The sequence below is a fragment of the Ambystoma mexicanum genome, chromosome 7p, assembly GCF_040938575.1.
Source record: "Ambystoma mexicanum isolate Mex_15411 chromosome 7p, UKY_AmexF1_1, whole genome shotgun sequence".
In the NCBI taxonomy this organism is placed as follows: domain Eukaryota; kingdom Metazoa; phylum Chordata; class Amphibia; order Caudata; family Ambystomatidae; genus Ambystoma; species Ambystoma mexicanum.
In genome coordinates this window covers 464,024,390-464,047,280 of record NC_090939.1, presented here as the reverse complement: position 1 = coordinate 464,047,280, position 22,891 = coordinate 464,024,390, and the positions used below count along the sequence as shown (strand labels likewise).

At 45.7% G+C, this 22,891-nt stretch overlaps 1 protein-coding gene across 2 annotated transcripts in view; it reads left to right on the top strand.

Moving 5' to 3' along the window:
* The window catches only part of ATG3 (autophagy related 3), an 888,364-nt gene that overhangs the window by 35,639 nt on the left and 829,834 nt on the right, over nt 1-22,891 (top strand). For both annotated transcript variants that reach the window (XM_069636485.1, XM_069636484.1), the window contains exon 2: nt 3,879-3,966. In XM_069636485.1, coding sequence (XP_069492586.1) covers nt 3,895-3,966 — 72 coding nt within the window. In that variant the 5' untranslated portion in view covers nt 3,879-3,894. The remainder of the gene's footprint in view (nt 1-3,878; nt 3,967-22,891) is intronic.

The following is a 22,891-nucleotide window of genomic DNA, read 5'->3' as shown; positions in this document are numbered from 1 at the left end:
TGACAGCTCCGGTAGGAATTCTGTTACTAGGTCTGTCAATGGAGCTTTCACTGTTCCACACACGCTGTGGTGAAAACCTCACACCGGGGCAAGATGCAGGACACAGAGATTTTCTCACTCGGGACAGCTGGGCTCAACACCGCTTCCCACTGTGCATCCTCTGCATCTTCCAGGCACACCAACCTCTGCCACATTATTTACACGGCATACAATGGCGGCTCTCACTTCTGCATTCTTCTGCTGCTCCCACTGCTTCCTCCTGACCTGCACCTGAACAGCCTTTAAAAGTTTAAAGGTTTCACTCGGGTGTAGGTCATTACCACAACTAGACCTCTCAAAATGGTTTTGCAACTCTGGATCCCTCTTCCTCATCTCAGAGTCCATAATGTTCTTAGCTGTTTTTCCATCAAGATCTTCAACTTCACAATAAGCCATTAAAATGGTATGATCATTAGGAACATTATTCAGAGATTTCTCCCATCTCCTTACGTGAGCCTCCTCCAAGTTGATTTCCCCCCCCCCCACATAATAACACACCCAGGATCATGATCGGGTAGCGGCTGCCTTTCCCTGGCCACATGAGGAGGGGGGTCCAAGTCAGGGTTTTGGGGATGATCATCTCTGATTCATCACAATATCCAGGCTGCTATTTGCATGGATAGTGCAGCTTGGGAGTGTATACAACTCTGCTGCAATGATGAAAACAATTGTGCAGCCATTCGGAAGACAGAAGTGATGATAGTCGGATTTATGGTTGTGATAGTTGAAGAAATAGTATGGGACCAAGTTTTCACAGGTTTGATTTCAAGAATGTATACATACAAAGAAACAGATGGGTAAATATACACTCATCCTTAAATAACTGGAATATGTACTACAAGTAGCATTGGAGGATGACCAGTGGTATGAGGTTCGTGGTCTGCCTAGGAACATATCAATAAGTACCAGCCTGACATTGATACATTACAGATTCATACATGGGTTTTACTGCACACCGGTACAGAGAAGGAAATATGACCCAAACCAGTCGGATGCATGCCCAAAATGCAGCACTGTCCCTGCAGGCTTTGATTATATGGTGTGGATATGTGTCAAGCTGACCCGCTTTTGGGGAAAGGTAATAAGCGATATATTAGAGATGCTGCGACAACATATGAATCCATCCATGGCAGGGTGCTTGCTAGGCTTTGATTCAGAGGGGAAACTGTTCAATCTTTCAATCTGCGATTCTCTAGATTGGCTACACTTTTGACTAGAATATGTGGTCTGTGTTGAATCTAGAGCTGTGACTTCCCTTAACCCCATCACTGGAAGATTTGATTAAGGATATGATTCACATTCATGAAATCAAGAGAGATTACTGCAATCTTTTACCCATGAAATCTCGCCTAAAGATATCTGGGACACATTTCAGAACTACACCCTAAAACAAAAAGAGCAAGAGAATGCTACTTAAAATGAAAAACATATGGAGCAGGTGAGCCAGGTAGATGCCAAGCCAACCCTGTTACGGAAAAATGGGAAACCTACCTCCAAAAGCAATTGAGCATGCAGATATGTTAAAACCATAGCATGACACGCAGATAATACATGTGTTTCCTTTGTGATGAAGTGTTGCAACACGGTTGGGAAATATTGAAATGGTTTGGTTTCTGTTTTGGTTATGTCCCACAATGTAACCTACATCAGATTCTACTTCTAATGCATACCGGTATGGTCTGGAAGAGGGCAAAAAATTTAGTAAATCATGTTTAAAACAAATTCATTCTTTCCACTTCTCTAAAGGTGGAAAATTAAATCTCGAACGTAGGATATAAAACATTGGTCCATGGTATGACATCCCTTTTTTATATAAGGTTCTAAAATAACAGCATTTTAAATTATTATATGCACAAGATTAGCACGCTTTCCTTTAGTTATAGTTTATCTGGTCAGTCAGAGCTAGTATGGGCAAGTGCTTTGTCCGTTACCTAGAAATATCTGGTGACTTTTCTTCTCCCAAGCAAATTAAGTTATTGGACTTTGAATGTGATGCACCACCATGATCTCTTGTTCTCGGTCCTGTGCCTGCTCCTATTAAGGTGGCCCACCAACATTGCAGGGTTAACGTAACTATCTATTTGAACGCCCTTTACCTTGTATTTTTGGAGCACCACTGCATTTGCCTAGTTAGCAGTATCTAGTACTGAGCACCTCGGAGTTGCTTCGATGGTTCAGACTTGTAATGGGTATCGTACCAAAACATCTAACCATTTTACTGCGAATCCCATAACCTCGAATTTAACCGAAATTATAGATGGAATTGGAGTTCTACATTAATGTCGAGGCGTACCGGTTCCGGGGGTTTTCCCTTAATAAGTTGGTGCAGAAATTGATTAAAATAAAGAAAAATCATGTTATGGGACTTGCAGTAAAAAGTTTGATGTTTTCAGGTAGATCCTTTGTAATGTATATCACAAAAGCCAACTCTCTTTTATTTATTACATTTATGTAGCACACCTAACCCTTGGGCATCCGGGCGCTTATGCTTAAGAATACGGTTACTTAGCACGCGCCTCCAGCTTCCGCCACACCAGCTTGTGCCTCTAGCTTGTGTCTGACTTAAGTAGAGATGCCCCCTCTTCTCTCGAACTCTCTCATAGTTTGGTTACCATTTTTTTACCCAACAACTTGCACGCTTATTAAGCTTGACACTCCTGCTGCTCTGTATCGATTATTTCTTCATCCTCCTTGTCGCAGTACTTGGGCGGTTGTGGGAGTTGAAGTCCATTGATGGTTTCTGATGCATAGTACTTGGAGAGTCTTTCTCAAGGATTCCATATGGAAATCATTTCTACAGGAAGGAAAATTAGAACTGAAAAGGATTTTCTTGGAGCTTTTACTCTTCAGGTTATGGATGGGAGGTTGGCCTAAAAGGTGTTGGGTAAAGTTTTCTTTATTTTCCCTACCGGGGGACCAGATGCATGGCAATAGGCCATTAGGGTATTGGGTAACAGGGGGCCTTCCTCATGGGGAAAATGGGGGGATAACGCACCTCGTCCAATGAAGCTGTGACATTTCCCTGATGAATGTCTCCTCCCTCATGTAGCTAACACCAGGGTCAGGATCAGGAAGTTGCTGCCGCTCCCTGGCCACATGGGAGGAGGTTATTGCCGGGGATCTGTGAGGACTCCATTGGATTCATCACACCGCTCCATTGCTTTTTTCCCCCCACTCTGCATCTGGAGAAGTCAACTGTGGTGAAAGGACAACCCCCAATAACCTGGTCCTGTTCCACCAGTCCCTTACTCTTAGCACACTTCTTGGGAGCTTGTTAATTCAAGCAGGTCACGCCAATCTGTATGTCATTCTGGCTGTATGTTGCCCTTGCATAAACTAGCACATGCAGAGCCTGTGGCATGCCAACAGGCTGCATGCAGCAAAAGTGTCCTTTTGAAAGCATATGGGCTATCTGGGCTATCTGTGCTATTCCCAGGCTCCACTTGTTGGCATCCCTCTGCATCTATGTTTGCCTATCCTACATTGTGTTACATGGGTCCTTTTTAATACAGTGGATCACCGTCACATGGTACTGTCTGCAAGATCTCCCATTGGGTGGCTCCTCACTTTACATCACCTCCCTAGCTTCTCGCCATCGAAACCAATTAGAAGGGGATACGTGGTCATCTGCTTAGCAGCTAATCATTGGTCTTGCATAGCATGTACTTGTCACAACTGCACAGACCTTCTCCATTTTCGTGTTGATGATGCCAGCACCCATAGTCGTGCACTTTAACTGCCTTGTAAAGGTAAAGCATCCCCTTCCTGTCAAGTCACTGATTTCTCGGCACCCCCAAAGAATGAAGAGGCATACATTTAATTGTTTTTCTCTGTTTCAGGTACAGGTGGGCCAGAATGCAGAACGTAATCAACACAGTGAAGGGCAAAGCCCTGGAAGTAGCAGAGTACCTAACACCTGTGCTGAAGGTATGTGCCCCAGGACAGCAAAACACAACCATCTGAATTCACCCTTGTATCCATCATTTATGCAGATTAGCTTGTTCCCTCTTCATATCCCTTAGCTATCCACTCCCCATTTCCACCACACTCAAGTTTTCCTTTGTCACTCGACTACTGTTTTTATTGAAAATGCTTCTTCTAGAGGGGTGGATAGAATAGGTACCTGGACCATCTCATCTGTGTACTTCTATGCTGGCTGTATTTATGTGCCCCTGATAACCAGCTTGTGACAAGTTCTGTCCCAATGAAGTAGTAGATTGTGAAGGAACTGGCTAAGAATATGGGATACCAAGGTTGCTGTCTTAAGTGAGCTCATGGTAGCAAGATAATCGATGGACCAACCTTTCCTACGGCTAAAGAGACCATAAGATGTTTACCACACTGCCCCTAATATTGTGAAGAGACCAGTGGATCTGATAAGCCTGCATCCAAAATGCAGAGGCACAACTAAGAGGGACAACAGTTGGTGCCCATACGTATCACACTAACCTGTTAGTAGTGGTTGAGCAAAGGTTTCTGGGTTAGGGACCGAGGAAAACTATATGCACGGCTTGCACATTTAAATTGCAGATCCACCAAGGGCATCCTAACCCCAGAGTGATGCAGAGCAATTTTTAATGAAGTCAAGACTCTTTTCTGCAAAGACTGAAACTGGGATTCCTTCTCCACTCACACACACAAAGCGGTCAATGGAAAAGTTTGGCCATATTGGAATTGCTAGTATCTGAATCCAGAGGCTTCCTTAGCAGTGTCGGTACTGGTGAGGATGAATGGACTAATGGGTTATGCGCGTGATTCCTGCAACTATGAGAAAAGCAGGGATCACAGACAGAACCTGGTATGCCTGCCTGGAAAAAGGTTGATGAATCAGGATATTGGGAGATGTCTTTGGTACTTTCCTTATACAATTACACCATTTCACCAATATTTTAGGACCCTCTGGACATGACTGGCTTCCCCGGAATTCGGCATGTTCACACATGAGACTGTTGCCTGAAATCAATGAAACATCAATGTGGTCATAGAAGCACTGGTCTTGACACAAGGAACAAAACTCAAACCATGTTTCAAGGCCGTAGGATGCATGGTTTCTGAGCTATTAGCATTGCGATGAACTGCACCATGCCAGGATGAGGTGACCAGTTGGGAGAGAGCACAGAAGTTACCAGTATGCAACAGCACACCAACCCTCACCTCCCCCAGAGGAGAAGGCGATAAGGGCAGGGTCTTGGAAAGTGAAAAGTCGGCTATTTACCGCCAGTCTCTGGATTGGAGTACTACCTCCTGTATCTGGTTCTGCGCACCCACTAGTTTGTATTAGCAATCATACAAACCTGAATGAAATAACTAGTATCTAACTTTGAAAACCTAGTGTTTTCCTAAATTGCCCTGAAACTAAAATAACTTACTGTCATAATACAGTGAAGTGGTGTGTATCGCCTCTACTCTCCTCCTGGAAGTCAGTCGTTGCAAAGACGCTGAATGTATCTTTCTGGTTATCTTGTGTAGTGGTGAAAAGGTCTTTAACCCTTAAGGTCCACTTTCATTGGAATGCCTGACTAGCGCTGGCAAGCTTTTATCTTGGGGGCAGGCGTCACACCAGTCCTGCAAGACTCTGTGCTCCCTGAAGTGCTGGGACATGCCTGCGTTGACCTTCCCTGTGACAACGGGAAGGCCTGGAGGGTCGGTACAGCTCGGGAGAGGACCCACGTATGCCACAATGGAGTGTTCCTAACAGTATGCCCACTTCATTGGCCCGGGTTTGTGTGGGAATTCCTGGTGATTTGGATGTTAGATAATGGTTCCCACGTTCGGTCCTCCAACAAACTTCTTCAGGATCGACCATCGCAACTGGTTCCATCTTTTTACTGGTTGTATTGGAGACGGGGACGGGGTTACAAGTTTGGAGAACAGAGACATGAAAGACTGAATGTACATGCATATTGCGAGGCAGAATCAATTTCATTGCCACGCGATTAATGATCTTGTCAATAGTATAGGCTCCAATGTATTCAGGCTTACATTTCCGAGTGGTTCCTTGAAGTGTGAGATTTCTTGTACATAAACAGACTTGATCTCCGGCTCGGTACAAGGGTTCTTTCTTCCGATATACATTGGCAAATCTTTTGGCGTTCTCTATGATGTATAATTGTTTGTTGCTCTTGTTTGAGTGTTGCAAACCATTAGTCCACAGTGGGAATAAAGGAGGGGGGTTCTGGCGTGATAGGCATCATCTTGGGATGTCTACAGGTGTTTCCATACAACGGCGAGGGTCCCGTGGCAGTGTGTTATTGTATGTAAATTCATCTACAAGTAGAACAATGATCCAATCTGTTTCATGTTGAGTACATTAACACCTGAAGTACTGTTCAAAAATTTTGATGTACCCTTTCCATTTGTCCATCACTCTGAAACTGATAAGCTGTGGATAGGTGAGCTTCGATTCCTAGATGTTTTTGTAGAATCTTCCAGAAGTCGGATACAAATTGGGGTCCTCTTTATGAGATTACGTGTTCAGGTAATCCATATAGCCGTACCACGGTGGTAAGGAATATTTGAGCCATTCCTCCTGCTTTGGGTATCTTTTTCAAGGGTTCGAAATGTCCCATCTTGGTACAAGAGTCAAATGCAGTGAGAATGGTTTCTGTCCTTCTTTGGTGATGGGTATATCTGTAACAAAGCCCACACTGTTAGTATGCCAAGGATAGGACTGGACTGTTAAAGGCATTAGAAGTCCTATTGGGGCTTGTCAAAGATTTTTGGTGCAAACGCACACATCACATCTTTTTGATATGTCTTAACATCCTGGTCCTGAGTGGGCCACCAAATATGATTTCTCAATAGATCAAGAGTTTTTCGTTGACCATACTATCCTGCGATTAGATGGTCATGGCACCCCTCCATTATTTGTTTTTGTTGTTTATTCTGTGGAATCCATAACGCTTTGTCACGAAAAACCAGGCCATCAATATCGTAGTTTTTGTTGTCTTGTAGGAATGAGAGCACCATCTCAGTAGGGTAGAACTCATAAACCTTGTGTAGGAAATGCTGAATGTGATGATGCGATCACTATTTCCGCTGGCAAGATGAATGGCATACCCTCGTCCGGCAGCTCGTTGTCATCATATCTTCTGGACAAGGCATCAACTTTGGTGTTTTGTGAGCCCGGTTTAAAGGTGATAGTGTAGTCGAACCTGCTAAAGAAATGCACCCATCGCGATTGCCTTTGGTTTGTACTTCTAGCAGTTGTTTGGTATCCTAGATTGCAGATAGGTTAGGACAGTAAGGGGAAAAGGGGCTCCTTCAAGATAGTTTCTCCACTCTTTGGCATCTCGAATTGCGAGTACCACCTCATCGAAGATGGTGTAATTCATTTCTGCTGTGGTAAGTTTCCTTGAGGAAAAACGCCACCGGGTGCATGGGTTCATCTGGTGTGGGCCGTTAGGATAGCACAGCACCTATTGCTATGTTAGAGGCATCCATTTTCACTGTAAAAGGTGTATCCAGTCTCGGTAATTGAATTATCAGGGCTGTGGTGAAAGATTCCTCTAAGGTTTGAAAGGCTGTTGCGGCTGCTGGAGTCCAACGGTATGGGCCATTTTTCCTCAAAGCTGTCCGGGTATGTGTCATTTGTGAAAAATGAGAAATTAAATGTTGATAAAAGGTGGCAAAGCCAAGAAACTTATGGAGTTCTTTGGTGTAGGCTATTCTTGAACCACTTGTATTTTCTGGGGATTTATACAGACTCCATCCGGAGACAAAATCCAGCCCAGGAAGGCAATCGTCGTCTGATGGAAGGAACATTTGGACAATTTGGCATAGAGGTTACATTGTCATAGCAGTTTCAATATTTCTTTGACGTGCATCACATGGAGAGCCAAGGAATCGGAGACTATCAGAATATCGTTCAGGTAGATGACAAAATACTGATCAAGATAAGGACAAAATATCTTGTTGATGATTTGAATGCAGCCTGTGCATTGCACAAACCTAAAGGCATAACAAGGTATTCGTAATGCCCTCTCTTATCTGGAATGCGGTTTTCCACTCATCTCCTGGATGGACTTGGATTGGGTTTGTTTATTTTTTATAACGCGCCTAATACTGTTTCTGAGTTCGGTTTCTTAGCTCGGATCCGGGATTCAAAACCCTGTTGCTCTGTGTGGTCTTGCTTCCAAGACCAGCGCATTGCCCCTGTGCTATCCTCCGTTCACTGGTTGTAAGCATAAAAAAGATGGGTGGCAAAGCTGGGGATGAAGAATGTCGGATAAATCCTTTGTCGAGGTTGTCTTTGATGTACTTTTTCAGTATAATGGTCTCTTGGGCCGTTAAAGCATACGTCTTATATGGGATGACAGCACCTGGAATCAAATCGATCCTACAGTCATATGACTGGTGGGGTGGTAGTGCATCTGCTTCTTTTGGATTGAAAGCATCCTGGAATGCTTGATATTCTTTGTGGAGTTCACCTTATGTGGCTGCGATCTCCTTGACTGGAACGTTTTCTGAAGGTTGCATGGAGGGTTCTATGGTACTCATGGTGACATGATTCAGCACAATAATGAAGATTACCCAGGCTATTTGTGCTGGTAGTCTTGATTCTATTAAGGACTCGGAGGCGAGCATTATGCTTATCTCTTTATTGCTACTTCCAACAGCAGCCACCTTTTCTTCAAACAAATTCATCGTTCTCATTATTTTTTTTTTTACGCATGAAACCAAAAAACACCACAGTCCACAAAACTACCTTGACCTGGGACTACCACTTCCCACAAGTCACAGTGTTCTGGTAGTTTCAAGCACAGAACTTCAATCCAATCCCTTGCAGGCAAAGTCTATGCCTCACTTCCGGTCTGTTCCTCTTCCTCTTTTCTTTGATGCTCAGATGACCAAAGCAATCGAAAACCTTGTAACTTCTGAACTGGAACTGCAGATTCCCAAATCCAAAAGGACAAAACTCTCCATCAAATCTTAATCGTCGTCTTCCTCAGGACTGGGTCTTATCCTTCTAAACTGCTCTTAAGCTGTTCCCCTACAACCCAAACCAGAGAGAAAACATAGCATCAGGGAGGGAGTACGCAAATCACTGTGACAACAGAAAGCAAGACAAATAAAACAGTAACATTAAATGTCCAATTTTAAAAAGCCAATTTAAATTCTTCCCTTCGTACCAGGGCGGGATAATGCTTGCCTCCGAGTCTTTAATAGAATCAAGTCTACCAGCGCAAATAGCCTGGGTAATCTTCATTCTATGACAAGACCAGAGGCGACCATTATGCTTGTTCAAAGCTTTCCAAAACCATGTTAGCCACAGAAACCACAGGCTTAAAATAGAAAGTCCTAAATGTGGATTCTGAAGCCCAATCAGCGGCCTTTAGAATATCTTGCAATGTAGCTCCAGCTGCAAACGCTTTGGATGCCATTGCCCTTCTTACTGAGTGAGCTCCAAAACTGTTCAGATCTACACCTGCCCAATTCATTACTTCTCTAACCCATCTAGCTATGGTAGCTGTTGAAATAGCATGAAAAGGCTTCCTGCACGCAATTAGCAACTGATGTATGCCTGGGGGTCTCGCACTCTGTCACTCTCTCATACTCTTTAATGCATCGTGCCACACACAATTTGGGCTCTCCTGGAAAATACGGATATGAAATAACGCTAAAATCACTTTTTGTTCTTTGAACTATCTGGAATGCAATACCTTCTGGATAAAACGGCTTCCTATTAATCTCCAAAGCCTTCACATCTGATACTCTTCTACAAGACACTAAGCATGACAACATTGTAGCTTACCCTACAACCGCTGCTTCGACAAACTCATTATCCGGCCATTGCTTAAATAACCGAAAAACCACTTCAACGTCCCACAAAACTGAATACCTAGGGACCAGAGGCTTCCGCATTTTAACCCCCTTCAACAGCCTAACCACTGCTGGGTGTTCCCCTATCGGTCTACCTTCCAACCTCTCATGCCCTGTGGAAATCGCCGACCTATAAACTCCTAGTGTACGGAAACCTTTCCCTTCGGCTGACATTTCTGCCAAAAAAATTCAAAACATGAACTATAGCTGCTGAAACGGGATGAACAGGTTTCTGCAGACACCAGTCTTCCCGCTTTGCCCAAGCGGCGTCATACCTCCTAATAGTGGAGGGGGCCCAAGAGTCTCTGATACAATCTGCAGCTTCTCTCGAAAGACCTGGCAAATGCCTTGTCTTCCGAAATCCTGCACGCCAACAGTTGCAGGACTCCCGACTGTACTAGAGGATGCCTCTGACCTCTCGGATCGCATAACAGGTCCGCTTGCCATGGAATCAGTCTCGGGAAATCCGAAGAAAGTTCCATTAAAATCAGAAAACACGCTTGCGATCTCCACAACGGCGCTATCACCAATACTTGCGCTCGTTCCCGACGTACTTTTGTTAACGTCCTCATCAACCTGATGAATGGGGGAAAAGCAGAGCACCTCCCCAATAGTGAAGGAATGCTTCTGTCCCCAAGGCTCCCGGGTCTACTCTCCAGCTGTAATACTTCGACACTTGCGCATTTAGCCTGGAGGCGAACAGATATATTTCTATCTGACCCCATAACTTCTACAGTCGAGCGAAAACTTCCCTGCACAACATCCAATCGCTGGAATCCGTCAGATAACCTGGAATTCCAGTCCGCAATCGCGTTCTGTCTCCCCGGGAGATACTCCGCCGCTATCATTAACTACTTCTGCAGGCAATGGTGCCAAAAATCCTTCGCTATCTCTGCCAGTAACTTCGACCTCGTTCCTCTTAACTTGTTTATATAACGGACTGCTGAAATATTGTCCATTTTCAGCAGAATACGATGATTCACTCAATCCTTGGGGAATGCTCTAACCGCGAAGGATCCCGCTAGCAACTCCAGACAATTTATGTGAAGCCTCAGCTCGTCCTTCGACCATTGCCCTCCTGTCTGAAGTTGTCAACATCTGGCGCCCCATCCTAACCTGCTGGCGTCTGATTCTATCACTATCACTAACTCCGGCACATCCCCGAAGATGGCCCTGCCATTCCAAGTTTCCATATTCTGAAGCCACCAGATCAACTCCAACCTCCCTTCCTTGTCCAGCGGTACTAACTGATGGTACCGCACTCGCCTTGCAGGTGTATGATCTTCAATCTCTGGAGTGCTCTGTAGTGCAAAGACCCTGGGAAGATAGCCTGAATGGATGCTGCTAACAATCCTACGATCCGCGCTAGATTACGAAGTGAAATCTGAGACTTCCCCCAACGCAACTCTCAACTCATTCTTTATACTCTTCACTTTCTGCTGTGGTAACTCTAGAGATGCCTTTCTTGTGTCTACTACAAATCCCAGGAACTCTATCCTCTGCCTCGGGCTGAATTCCGATTTCTCTCAATTGATCAGGAACCCGAGGGAAGAAATCAAATTGCTCACCCAGACCACTTGAGATTGTAAGACCGATTTGGACTGTGCCAGGACTAATATGTCGTCCACGTACACGATAATCCTTATCCCCCTGCTCCTGATAGCCTCTGCTACTGGTCTCATTATTTTTGTAAACGCCCAGGGTGCTGAAGCTAGCCCGAAAGGCAGACATGCAAAACGCCAACTTTGTCCTTTCCAATAAAACCTGAGATAATCTCTGAATTCCTGCGCTATTGGAATGGTCAGGTAAGCATCTTTTAAATCCAACCTCGCTAGCCAATCTCCTTTGCGCAACAAATCTCTCAGAAGATGGATGCCCTCCATCTTGAAATGCCTGTAAACCAACCATCCGTTCAATTCTTCCAAATTGATAACTGGCCTTGATTTCCCTTTCCTGTGTACCAGGAACATAATGCCTGTGCTTCCTTGTGGACACTGTTCTATCGCCCATTTCCTCACGAGCGACAGAAGCTCCTTCTCGAGGAGCGAAACTTCTTGTGACGCCAGCCTCAGCATTCCTGGCATCTGACGCTGTTGGGGAACATCTATGAAATCTAGACAGTCCTACCACCTGTAATACCCAAGCATCGCTTGATATTGTGCGCCATGCACTTAAAAACAGCGCTGTCTGCCCCCAAACTCTGGGGTAACTCTCGCTCAATGCACTTAGCGACGGAGGCAGTCTGCTGCCGGAAATTCCCTCTACCTCTTCTGCCACGGAATCCCTGGCTGGGAAGAAAGAGTCTTGCTGGCGATTCTCCCAGTATACTGCTCTAGGTCCATGAGGTTGCCTTGGAAAGGTTGACCGGTCGGTCGCTCAACCTCTCTGACGACGGGTCGACGCAAAAAAACTGTACTGGGAATATTTTACGAATTGAAGATTGTGCCTTCTCCAAAGCTGCATAAGTTCCCACAAATCGGGACATCTCTTTGGCGAAAGCCTCGCCGAACAGCATTCCACTAGCTGCCTCACCTGCTTCGTAATTGGCTGGGTCCCCTAACTTATTGTCAATCTTCAACAGTAAACTGTGTCGTCTTTCCACCGACAGTGCACAGCTGGCATTCCCCATGAAACAAATTGCTCTCTGCGCTCACCTGGCAAGTATGTGAGGGTCTACCAGCTCCCTGGTATCTTTTGGCTCTTTCCGCCAAGTCCATTATTTTTTGTGAGAGGACCCGTTATATCCAACACTTTATGTTGACAGGCTTTCCAAGCTCTGTCCACCCCTCTTCAGACGTCCTTCGTGGCCTTGGATACGAAAGTGACCATTTTGGCGTCCAGCTCTGGGGTCTCCATCACTTTCCCCGGCAGTTCTGGCCTGGGACACTCCACCCTCATCCTAAACCTTACTTCTCTTTCCAGGGGTTTACGCATCCTTTGAGACATGTAGTGAGCTATCCTGGGCGACGGCAGCCACTCTGAAGATCTTGGGTGTCTGATACTATCAGGATCAAACATATCTCCCAAGTCGTCCAACGGGTCATTGCGTTCTTCTTCCACTCTCTCCTCCTCCACAAGACCTACCTCAAACTCGTCTTCGTCTTCAGACTCCCTGCCTTCTTCGGCATCCCCTGTATTTAACTCCCTTGGGGCGGGGGGTCCGAGGTTCCGCACTGCAGTCCTTCCCAAAAAACCCACCTTCAGCTTATCGAAAGGACATAAAACCTCACGGGGCTTGGTCTGTGCCCCTAACTTCTGACCCGGGGGAGTAGAAGAGTGGGGGCTCTTCTGGGTCTTGTCCACCCCCTTCTGCGCTGGCCTTCGCTTCCCTTGCGGGCCTTGAGATGTGCCCTCTCCGGGGCTGAGCTCTCTTCTTATGATCGGCCTTCTTTGCAAAGAGGGATTCCAGTGCGTTTAGACTCTCTTCAATGGGTTTAACCCCTTGTGACACTGCGACAGTCAGTGAATCCCCCAGAACGCTTTTGAAACTAATGGACAGGTCTGTCCCCTTCCCACTCCTCCTCACTGTATTCGGGAGTGGTACTTCCCTCCTCCATTGTACTAGGGAAGAAATAAGTCCTGGGGTCCCTCTGCCAAATGAAAATACTGCAGGATATATATCAGTAGTGCTTCAATTGCCAATGCCTAGCAGAGGGCAAGATGTGCGAGATGCTCAATGCGCAGTAAAACCGCTGTAGGAAGCTTGTGGACTCGTAAAACTCCGCCCGGCAATGCAAACTAACTCGAATACCGAAAAAAGCGCACTGCCTAACTTCACGCTTGTCATGTGACACGTAACAATAAGGGTTCTTTACTCTAAAGCGGCCCGTCCGCGTAGGAGAGCTCTGGTCGCCTAATGCGAGCAAGATAAGTCGTGGCCCCGGACTCTTCCTACACTACCTTCTCCCGCGATCCACACTCCACCGCGGCCCCTTCGCATTAACGCATCACCGGTGCGCGCTTTCCTCCTTAATTATTCTACCTATTTATTATGTGTATATGTATGTATGTATATGTGTGTATATATATATATATATATATATATATATGCTCATTCACACAACACCTGCAATGATTATAAACTACTCGCATCTAAATAATTCCAGTGCTACATGCACGCGCTGCACTCGCACACATTCCCAACAGGAGCCAACAAACAAGATGACTTCTCTGCTGAAGGAGCAGCAAGAAAAGAGGAAGACGAACAGACAGGAAGTGAGGCATCGACTTTGCCTGCAAGGGATTGGATTGAAGTTCTGTGCTTGAAACTACCAGAACACTGGGACTTGTGGGAAGTGGTAGTACCCAGGTCAAGGTAGTTTTGTGGACTGTTAAAGGGTGTTTTTTGGTTTCATGTGTTTTAAAAAAATAAAAAAAAATGAATACGTTTGAAGAAAAGGTGGCTGCTGTTGGAAGTAGCAATAAAGAGTTAAGCATAATTCTTGCCTCCGGTCTTGTCATAGAACTGGATCTAAAGCGGACTAACACTTTTGTCCAGTCTATATAAGGGTTGTGAAGGGCTAACCACGACATGCCAAGTACGATTTGGAAGTGAAGTGCGTCGATTATGTCAAATACTATATGCTTTTGGTGGAATACTCTGCAAGTCATGCAGGAAACACTAGTCTGTTTAGTTATGAACCCTGATGTGAGCAGGGATCTGTCTATAGAGTGTATGTTGTCTTCACACGATTTTTCCAAAATGCTATAACTGAGTATCAACGAAGTTACCCGTGGCTCGGCAATCTATTAGGGCTCTGGTATTTATTAATGGAAGCCCTTTACATTGAAGGGTGATGCCAAGAAAATTGTTAACTGCAGGCATATGTGATAATAGGGACAGGGTGTTATAAAGAACTCATAGTGGAAACAAGTAAGACACAAGTGATCACAGTTCAAGGGTGTTTATTGAACAATGAATGTAAGGTGGAAAAACACCTAATCTAAACCTAAATCTAAGATGGGAGCAAGCGTCGACCATCCTGTGAAAAATAAGGGAGTCCTAGTGGTGTTGTGTCATATAAAAAGAGCTTATACTAAGACACCTATTGCCAAACCCTACAACTAACACAAAAAAGGGTGTGGGAAAGTTTTCAAGAAAATAAAGAAAGTGTTCTGAAATAATGTGTCAGGATGCGGGCGTCTGGGTCTCTCTTCCCCACGTTTTAAGCACTGGGTAAGGTGGGATCGTGGAGCACAGCACACTCTCGAGTTGTCCCAGCATGAGATGACAGTTCAGTTTTCAGCTATCAGTGCCGTCGATGGCCAAGTATTGTTTCACTTGAAAATCTCTTGCCTTCGAGGACCTGATGTCTTTAAAATAACAAAACAAATGTTCCTTCATCAAATGAGTCTGTTTCTTGCTTTTACTTGGGGTGAGGATTTTTCACCCTTGCGTCCCCCTCTTCCGGGCGCTGACCCCTCTTGAATCTTGGCCTCCCTCGGTCGGGTACATTACGGCCTTTTCTTCTTCACAAATCTTAATTTCTTTTTATTTTAAACCAGAACTTTATTAGTTCAAAGTTGTTCACTTGTACATTTAGTTTGCATTTGCATAAATTCCTTTTGCACATCTCAATTCCATTTAACATTTCATACTGTAGTAACTTCAAAAACGCCCCCTCCCAGCGAACTCCCTTTCCCCCCAACCAGCCCTATAAGAGCAGCCGCCTGTATCCTCTCTTCATTGGCTTAGTCCTCTTCCTCCTGTAAAATCCCCAGCATCTTCAGTCTCTTTGGAATATATAGTTGTGCACTAACCTTAAAAGCATAGGTAAAAAAGGGTGACCAAACGTTGCTAAATTTCTCCAGTGTTCCATGTGTTATTGCCGTCATGTTCTCCACATCCACACTGTCCCAGATTGCATAGTACCATTGTATAATGGATGGCGGATCCTTATCTTTCCATTGTTTTGATATGCAATGCCTCACACTCGTATCTTAATGTCTTTTTAACAGTTACAGTGGACATCCTCCGGTTGGGTTCACGGTTGTCAACACACTGTTTTGCGGGACTTTAGACTTTGCCCCTCTTCTCTGGCATCCCTTGATCCGGTTCACTCTTGCCGTCTTTTACATAGTTCTATCTCGCTGGTATTCACTTCCCTTCTTTCCTCTCAATGCAGGATTCACTTCCCAGTTTTTTTTTTCTCCATAAGTTTGTAGATCAAAGACTTTAGATTGTACAGGGATTTTGCTTGACTTCAGTATGACCACTTTGACCTATTTCAGTGGCCCTCATATGGCCCTCTGGTATTTGTCGTTTCTCTCTGATGGGGATCGACCAGAGTCTCTTGAGTTAGCGCCCACGTGGTGCCGGTTTCCCTCTTCAGCTGGTTTCCCCTTAACACTTTTTACAGTATTCTCAAAGTTCATTGAACATTGTTTAAACGCCACTTTGCAACACAGCCCGGTTCTTATCGGTTCTCGCCTCAACTCACCCTGCTTATCGGCGTAGGCTTGCCCTGTGTACCATTGACATCTGCTGCAAGACACTTGTGCTATTGTTCACGATCTTAGACTCTCTTCCACAAAGGTTCCACGGACCTGGGATGAAAAGGACATGGCCGTTTCTCTCCTCACCACCATCTCAATTCCTGCCGTCTTTCTCATTCTCTTGAACTGCCGCACCTGACTAGACGTCTTGTCGTGCTGTCTGCCATGCTTGTACTGTGCTCTCGAGCTCCACCTTTTATGCCTGTGGTGAAGGGAAAGGGCTGTCAAGTGTGTGTGATTCTGGTCAATTGCCTGACTGCTTGAACCTTCTATTGTGACATGTCTGGTAAACGGCTCTGGTGTTAGCCCGTTGTCCTTTGTGTTGTGCAAAAGTGTTTGCGCCGGAAAAGGGAGAGGGGCAGTCGTTTTGATTGTCCTATGTGAGAGGATGGGGAAAAGGTGTCAAAGGAAGGGGTCTCACCCTTTGGTGTCCCATAACCTCTCCCCGAGGGCCCCCCCCCCATCCAGATGATCATCCTTCACTGGTCCACCTCCAGGAACTGGATCCAATAACGATGGCTTGTCCTAGCCACCTGGATGACAGATCCTTGGGGACTAGCTAGGGAGTCTATGCTAGAGACTATAGCTAGACAGTGTCTATGGGTGTTTAGATTGGTCATGGGTATGTCGGTCCACTCCTCTTTACTGAGGACCCAAGGCTTTTCCCGGCCATTTAGGCCATTCACGCACCAGGTGTCCTAAGACCACAATAGAAACACAGATTAAGTCGACTGTGTTCTCGTTCTTCCCCACTAACAGGACCCTTTACTCCACCAACTTGGATGATCTCAGGTAAGGGAACTCCTGAAGAAACATCGATTGAAGTACGACTCAGAGGTCGGTGTAGTTCAAAACATTCCCCCCCCTTCCATCTTTCTCCCTGCCTTTGTTCGATTCATAATGCCACATCTATTAGTTCTGTTAACGTAACCGGGGCAGGCTCTGTTTGTGATACTTCGGGCCTCATCACGAGTTGGGCGGTATCCCAACTGGGATACTGCCCAACTTTATTTGCGTTAGCGCCCACCCATCCAATGATATTGCCGCAGGATCACAGTTTGGGCGCTAATCGTTACTCCTCGTTCCCCATTGGCTCCATTGGACCGATGGAGAATTTTCGGCGCAATTGCCGACTGCTGCATTTTTTTGGAGTGTTTACCCCCAGCTGTAAGCTGGGGGTAAACATGCTAGACTCGAGATTGTGTGGAGCGGTAAATGCGGCGGTAACGCTGTTACCGCCGCATTTAAGGGCTGCCGCCCAACTGGTGAGGAGGCCCTTCATCTTTAATATCTTCTTTGAGCCCTATATAGTATATGGTGCCTGAACATCTTCAGCCCATGTTTCAGCAACAAGTTATTTAAACTGGGCAATATAAGCTATGAGGTCACTTGAAACCTGTTTGATATGCTTCAGTTCGTTTTGGCCTGACCTCTGGCATATTCGTCTCTAAAACATCTGACGAAACGCTACAAGGAATTGACCATAGTCGCCTAGTATCGGATCCCTGTTGTTAATCCATGGGAGGCCCAGGTAAGGGCATGACCATCCAGATTCATGAGACTAAAGGCTACCTTAGTGGTGCTGGTGTTTACATAACTGGGGTCGATTCATGAAGTGTAATATACATTGTGTCATAAATTTGGAGAAATCGTTTGGTGACCCAGTGTACTTCATGGGCACGGAGGGGATCTGTGCCCCGACACCTGGTTCTTCAAGACACAATCAAAACATGCCCCCACAACTGAACACAGACCACCTTGTCGACTGTTCATGGCTATGCAGTGTCCCAGGAAGACCCACTCTAAATCGCCTCTGTCCTCTGGGTCATCGCTTTCACCGGACGACAGATTTCCTAAACATGCACCGAGTAGGCCTGTTTTGGGCACCTGTATTTCTATTGTTGCCACTTGCTCCCTTCTAAAGAAGGCTTATTTGAAAACTGACTGTTAAATTAATAATTATTTTATCAAGAAACCTTGAGTACAAGTGTTACTTGAATACATGTCACTGTGAATCTCTATTTTGCCACCCTAAAGCTCACATTGACCCCTCTTGAGATAAGTCTAGCTGCTCAGTCACATCACCAACTTGTGTAGTACAGACCTATATCAAAGGTTGGGCTCCCTATTGCCAAGAGGAAAAGGCTGGTGTAGTCTCCCACAGGGTTACTACATACAATAGTGTCTAACAGTATCTATTCAACTTACTTCCTTGTACCAAAGAAAGACTTAATTATGCACCCTGTGTTACGTAAGATTGTATGTAGTAACCCTGTGGGAGACTACACCAGCCTTGTCCTCTTGGCAAAGAAACACAGGGTTCAAATCAAAGAAAAATACACAAGGGAGTGAGAAAAAGGTCTCAGTCACTCCAGGTTAAAAATGAAAGGTCCTAAAGTCCACAAGAAGAGCTGGGGGTCTGTAAGGTGGAAGGAATTCAACACTAACATGAAAATGTTCCCTAACACGCATTGTTGGGGAAGATGACTCCCTCTCCCCCTCAACTTCCTCAGGTTTGTTTCTCAATACTTTTCGCTGCACCAGGATGTATGATTTCTTCCTCCTGATATTTACCCAGTAATTCAACATGGCCCGGGGAATGACTCCCTTCACCTGGTCTGTCTTGAGCTTTTCACAATGCTAAGGAAACAACTCCCTTCCCTTGGCGTCTCTCACAATGTAACACCAGGGTGGGACGGTTGCCTTCCCCTGGCTTTTCTCAGGGTCTTCAAATTTCCAAGAGAATGACTCCTTTCTCTTGGCTTCTTTCACAATAGTCATCAAACATCAGGGGCTATGGCTCCCTTTCCTGGCCTTTCTCAGGCGTTCACTTTCCCAATAACTTTTATCTCCGTTTTAGAGGTGCGGGTCCCAGACCTGTATGCTTTCTCATGCTGGATTCCACAGGTCTGGTTCACTACCCTGCCAAACGCTGCGACGAGGAAGAGGATGCTTGTGACTCTTCCCCTTTTGGGTGCGGGTCACCGACCCATATCCGTTTCCAATCCTTGTTATGCAGACCCGGTTCAATCCCCTGCCAGGTACTGTGACGGTGAAGAGGGTTTTGGATGCACCTCTTACGAGTTCTATCAACTTCCCACCAACCATCCCAGCAGCCCTTTTGCCGGCTCTGGCTTTGCCGACTGTTAGGGAGAATTCTAATTTCTGTGTGATTTCCCATCTACCTTTAGAGCTCCCACCCCCCCCCCCCAGCTATTTTGCTGGACTTTAGGACTTTTTCATTTTAACTGGGAGTGAGACGTTTTTTTTTTCACTCCCTCATGTTCACTCCCTCATGTATTTTTCTTGATTTTAACCCGTGTTTTTTTGGTTTTGGAGTCTGCCAAACTCCATAGGCATCATCGTTTTACATTTTTACATTGTGACACACTGCATCTTCAGTGTAGTGTCACATTGGAGTCCTTTGAAATCCTCAAAGGTTTATATACCTTCTCTTAGATAAACTACTGTTCCAAGAGTAGTAAAGCGAAATTGACTTTACTTTCTTCTCTTTGTAGACCCAGCACACACTATTTTACAGTGTGCTGGAGGGGTTACTTACCTTCTCATATAACAATCTTATGTTACCCTTTCTGCAATTAATGGCTGGTGGCAGTGGTTTACTTTTTTCTACCATCATGCATTTTCTACCGCAGGCTGAACCCTCAGCTGCAGTATTGCACCCATGAGTGTCCATTTAGTCAAAATGGCCCGGTCTTCTTTTTTCACCATTTCTTGTTGGAAAGATCCTTCTTGAGATTTACTCTGCACGCCAAACCAGGTTTGGTCCCTTAGTTCGTTTTGTCTTTGCCGGGTTTCAGTGCTGTAACCCAACTCTGGCTCCAGCGTGTCTGGCAGGGCAGGAAGCAAGTTTGGTGCCCGAAACTCTACGTGCTTTGTCTCCTTGGTTACAGGAATGCACCCAAAGGTGATTTGCAGGCTGGCTGTCGCCGCCGTGCTGTGTGATTGACAGCTAGGCTGCGGACGAATGGGAGAGACTTGCATAAAAGGTGAGGTTTTTTATAAGGAAGGCAGAGTTGACCACTGGACGAAGGAACCGAAGAAGAAAACTGGAAGAGAAGCTTGATGTACCCTCCTGGACTGTTGGTTTGCCCATTGAAGCCCTGCGGCATTGCTGAAGTTCCGAATTGCTACTCGACTAGAGAAGCCCGGAAAGGACGACTTCTCCCCTTGGGTTGGTGGGACCAATCGACCCCAGGATGAACTTGACTGGCACCCCTCTCCTTACTGGCTGTACTACTTCTCTGCGGCAGGAACCGAGTTCCAGGGGACAGGATCCCCACAATTGAGTGTATTGCCTTTAAGCCGGACCCGAGCTCCAGGAAGATCCTCCAGACTCGCTCAAAGCAGGACTTTCCAAGCCTGAGCCACCTCAACAGAGTGCTGGACCCCAGAAGCACTGAGAGCCGACAAGGTGTCCCAACAACAGCGGTGGTGCTATTTGCGAGTAGCTGAAACCGCAAAGTGCTGCTGATCTGAATTGCACTCATTTCTGCCGCCGACCTTCAACCCGTAGTGCAGTAGTCCCCAGACGTCCTCCCTCTTGTCCCCATGACTGAGGCCCAGGAACTACAGGATCTGCAGGACTACAACAGGAACAGAAGCCAGCTGGAACCTTTTTCTTCAGACTCCAGGTACTGTGAATTAAGGGGTACTTACCTTTTGTTGTGTGTAGCTTTCTTGTCTCACTGGAGACTTGCTTTGGCTGCCTTTGCAGAGTTGCTTGCAGCTTTGCCCGTCACAAGCCTCCCAGCTTGTGACACTACAGTGAATTTCCTCTTACAACAAAAATCTCTTACACATTGTGCAATACTTTTGTGCTAATCTTGAAGAAGTGCCTCAGCTCTCCTATACTTTGCTCAAGTGACATTGGCTGTCATGGTCCCTGCAGACTCTTCTGACCCTCTGACTCTGTGCTGAAATATCCGTCCAAAAAGGCCATACGTATCTTATTTGTATTGCTGGAAAAGGGTTAACCTGCATTGCAATGGGGGATCCAAAAGTACTTACCTGTGTGAGAAACTTGTTACCCATTGTTTTCTCCCCTAACCTCATTTCCTTTTTGCCACAACTTCAGTATTACAATATAAGTGTGAAAAAGTGATCTATTAATGTCCACAGTGTCCTAGCTATTGAAGTCACTTGAGGGTGTAGGAAGTGTCTGTGTGCCATCCCAAAAGGTCATCTACTTTACTTTTTTCTTTTTTTAAAAAAAACATATTTTATTGTTTTCATAGGTAGTACAGAAAGTGAATATTCCCCAACTTTCCCATGCCACCCCTGCCCCCCTCACCCCTCCCGTCCGGATGAGAAGTTCATGGTCAATTGTTCTCGGTGTCGATCAAGAAGTGAAAAAATCTGTTATTTTTATGTGGTGCGGGCACCACAGTGCCATATAGTCTGATTGAAGATATTCTAGTACTCCTCCCCATTCTTTTGTGAAGGTGCCTTGTGTTCCTTGGATATTGTGTGTTATCTTTTCCATGGTCATTTGGGACCAGACTTTATATATCCACGTGTATAGTAGTGGTGGATCTTTCTTCTTCCATCCCTGTGCGATCGTGGCCCAGGCCGCTATGACCAGGCCCATAAGACTCCTCCATTGTGCTTTAGTGAGTGTATTGGCGTGTTGCCCTTTTAGTCCGCAGAGCCACAGTTTTTCAGGAATGTGTTCCGCTTCTGGAAATATTTTCTTCAGTTCTGATATTACTTCTGTCCAGAAGCTTTTGACCTTTGGGCAGTCCCACCATATGTGCCTCCATGTGCCTGTTTCTGAGCAGCCCCTCCAGCATTGGTTAGAGGACTGTGGGAACATGCTGTGTAGCCTCTCTGGGGTGTAGTGCCCATTGTGTAATGATTTTTGTCCACATTTCTCTGGTTTGGGCAGCCCGGGTTAGTCTGGGGACATCGGCCCACAGCAATTGCCACTGCTGTGGTGTGATGTCTTCACCCAGAGTTTTTTCCCATTTTTTGATATACGCCCATTTTATGTTTTCCTCCTGTGAGTTTATGAATTTATAGAGAGTGGAGACTAACTTTTTGTCTCCTGAATTGGTGAGGAGAAATTTTTCAAAGGTGGTAAGCTCCCTCGTCGCTGCTTGTGTTATTTCGGGTGTGGATAGCCAGTGTCTGAGATGTTCATATTTGTATCTGTCCGCATTTGTGAGGTTCCATTGTGTTTTGCAGTCGGCGAAGGATCTCAGTTCCTTGTCTACGAACATTTCCCCAATTTTTCTGCAGCCTGCTTCCTCCCAGTTCTCACAGGTGCTGTGTTCCGTTCCTGGGGGGAACTGCGGATTCCTGCAGATTGGTGTGAACGGAGCGGGAGCGGTGGTAATGTGCCCTTTCCTTGTCTGCTCGTCCCAGGCATTCAATGTGGCCTTCATGACCTCGCTGATACGCAGGTTCGGGTGTCTGTGCTGTTTTGATTTCCACAATAGGTCCTCCAGAGGTGTTCTTGCGACCGCCCTGTCCAGGGTCACCCAGATCGTTCGCTGGTTGTCTCCCAGCCATT